The following is a 2,644-nucleotide window of genomic DNA, read 5'->3' as shown; positions in this document are numbered from 1 at the left end:
ATATATATATTTCAAAAGTTAAACAGAGAAGGGAAAATAGATGAAAACTGAGCAAAAACAAGAGACACAAAAACGCAATACCAGGAACATTTGCAGCTGATTTTCTCATCAGTTGGTATCCAAGACATCATAGCAGCTTCGTGGTATTAAATATGTGTGTGTATATTTTATTAAAACTGCAAAATCTCATTGTTCCTCAAGGGTTTCGCATGCCCATTCATCAGACAGTTATGATTATACAGGCTGATACTCTGAGTAACAGTTTTTGAAGTTTTTTGTAAGGGGTCAATGAAATAGTATTTACTCTACTTTTGGTTTCAAGTACTTAACCTAATTTTGCACATGTTCTTTCTTTGTGTGTGTGTCGTTAGTCCCCATAACTCTGTAAGGAGCATAGGGCCATGATCTTTTCATGCCAGTGGATACGATCTTGGTCTGCCCTCCTTGGTTTCATACCAAGGGAGGCTGATTGCTTTCGCTTCATCCTCCATGCATCCTTTTCAGGTCATCCAACTTTCCTTCAGATTGTGTGTATGGGTGTGGTCTCTCTTTTATGTTATTAGTTTCAACCAGAGGTTGGGGTCATGCTGGAGTACCACCTTTGCTGGAATAGATACACACACACACACACACACACATATATAAAAAGTAGACAGACATCCCTCGGTATACTGGTATATCTGTGTGTCCACTACTCATTAGTACAATGCCCAATCTAGTTAAATTATTAAAAACTGCACAAGGTAGTAGGTTTATTAAATACTTGATTAAGCATTTAAATGCATCAAATGACATTTGTTTCTAGATAAAAATCTTTCAAAAATGGAGTCTATTTACATTTGTATATATTCCTAGTTTTAACTCTTTTTTTTTTTTCTTCAAAAACTGAAGAAATCTTTCTTCTTCTTCCTTGAAACTTACTTATTTTCTTTAATCTGTTTCTCTTCAGGCTGAATGGCATATTCCAGAGAAAAAGCCATCAGATAGCTGGCCCGATAAAGGACAGCTTGAATTCATTGACTACAGGACTCGTTACAGAAGTGGTTTGGATCTTGTCTTAAAGGGAATAAGCTGTACCATAAAACCAAAGGAAAAGGTTAGATTTCTGATTTATTCAAAACTTTTATTATTCAAATAACAAATAACAAATCAAATAAACCTGACCAAACTCTTCTTCTGTTACTATGATGTTTCATATTTTACAGAAATAGGTTGCCATCGTTTTTATACTCATCTGTTCTCTTGAATGTTCCATACACATTGAGAGATTTAAACATGGCATTACCAATCAATTTTTTTTTTTGGTTTTGTTTTTTGTTCGTGCTGAAATACCAAAACTACTAAAAGTTGTTGGTATGAAGGATAAGTGAAATACCTCGGCCAGGTATTGAACCAACCTTGTCACCGACTTAATGCCATCTTCAGTGCAATGTCAATTTCTTGATATTAATTTCTTTTGTTGTAGATGGGCATTGTTGGACGTACTGGAGCTGGCAAGTCATCGTTAACACTGTCATTGTTTCGTATTATTGAAGCTGATAAAGGCTGCATTGTAATTGATGGCCACAACATAGCTAATATGGGTCTCCATGATCTTCGAACCAAGCTCACAATTCTTCCACAGGTAAAAATATTTTGTTCGTCGTTAAACACCAGCTATTTGCAACATCTTCCTCTTAAACATTTTACTCCATAAAGGTATTTTGACTACTCTTGACTTACCTGAGGCCCTTGACCCCTGATGGAGTTCTCTGGATGCTGTCAGAACATAAAATATTTCTAGGGTATTTTTTTGTTTTTTTAAACCTGGAAGAGCTCCTCCATCTCCAAGTCTGACCACAAATTATTTCTTCTTCCAGAAGAGAGAAAGATGCACAGACAGAAAGAAATAATTTGAGAGAGAGAAAGAGAAAACTTTACCCAAGTATATGACTGGTATTTTAGTGATCTTGAAATGGTGAAAGGCAAAGTTGATCTTGGAGACTCAGAAATGGGTCCTGGGAACTACTTTACTCACCTGACTAAAATATATAAAATGAGAGAGTGCAAACAGCCCCAAAATTACTGGACAACCAACTGAGAGAGGTCAAGGTTTTTGTGTTCCAGTATGACCTTGGATGTATCCATGACCATGACACTTCACTCTTAAATATCTCGTTTCACTTAATTCATCATCATCGTTTACATCCCTTTTCTTTTTCTTTTTCCACATGGGTCAGATAAAATTAGAGGCAGATTTTGTTCCTCTGGATGTTCTTTTTGTCACCAACCTAATCATTACCTGTTTTCATACAAGGTAATATATACCCCTTGCTTGATCCCTTCAACACAAACAGCTCAATGGATGGGCATGTTTTCATGGAAGATTGCAAGCAATAGGTCCAGGCGTGGCTGTGTGGTAAGAAGCTTGCTTCCCAACCACATGGTTCCAGGTTCATTCCCTCTACATGACATCTCTGCATGATATCTTCTACACTCAGTTACTCACGCAAACACACTCACTCACTCACGCAAGCACTCTCACTCAAGCACTCTCACTCATGCAAACATATGCACACACACACACACACACGTGTGTTATTGTTTAGCATCCATTTTTCATGCTGGCATGGGTTGGCCAGCGCTCATGGTCAAGAGTTCATGT

At 37.3% G+C, this 2,644-nt stretch overlaps 1 protein-coding gene across 1 annotated transcript in view; it reads left to right on the top strand.

The window, feature by feature from the left end:
- LOC106876829 (multidrug resistance-associated protein 1-like) overlaps nt 1-2,644 on the top strand; it is a 10,122-nt gene that overhangs the window by 2,544 nt on the left and 4,934 nt on the right. Inside the window, exons 2-3 of the mRNA XM_014925545.2 lie at nt 950-1,096; nt 1,466-1,624. Of these exons, the coding sequence (XP_014781031.1) occupies nt 950-1,096; nt 1,466-1,624 (306 nt within the window). The remainder of the gene's footprint in view (nt 1-949; nt 1,097-1,465; nt 1,625-2,644) is intronic.

Source organism: Octopus bimaculoides, chromosome 22 (assembly GCF_001194135.2).
Source record: "Octopus bimaculoides isolate UCB-OBI-ISO-001 chromosome 22, ASM119413v2, whole genome shotgun sequence".
In the NCBI taxonomy this organism is placed as follows: Eukaryota; Metazoa; Mollusca; class Cephalopoda; order Octopoda; family Octopodidae; genus Octopus; species Octopus bimaculoides.
Note: the sequence above shows the minus strand (reverse complement) of the source record. Positions and strands in the feature narration are given on the sequence as shown.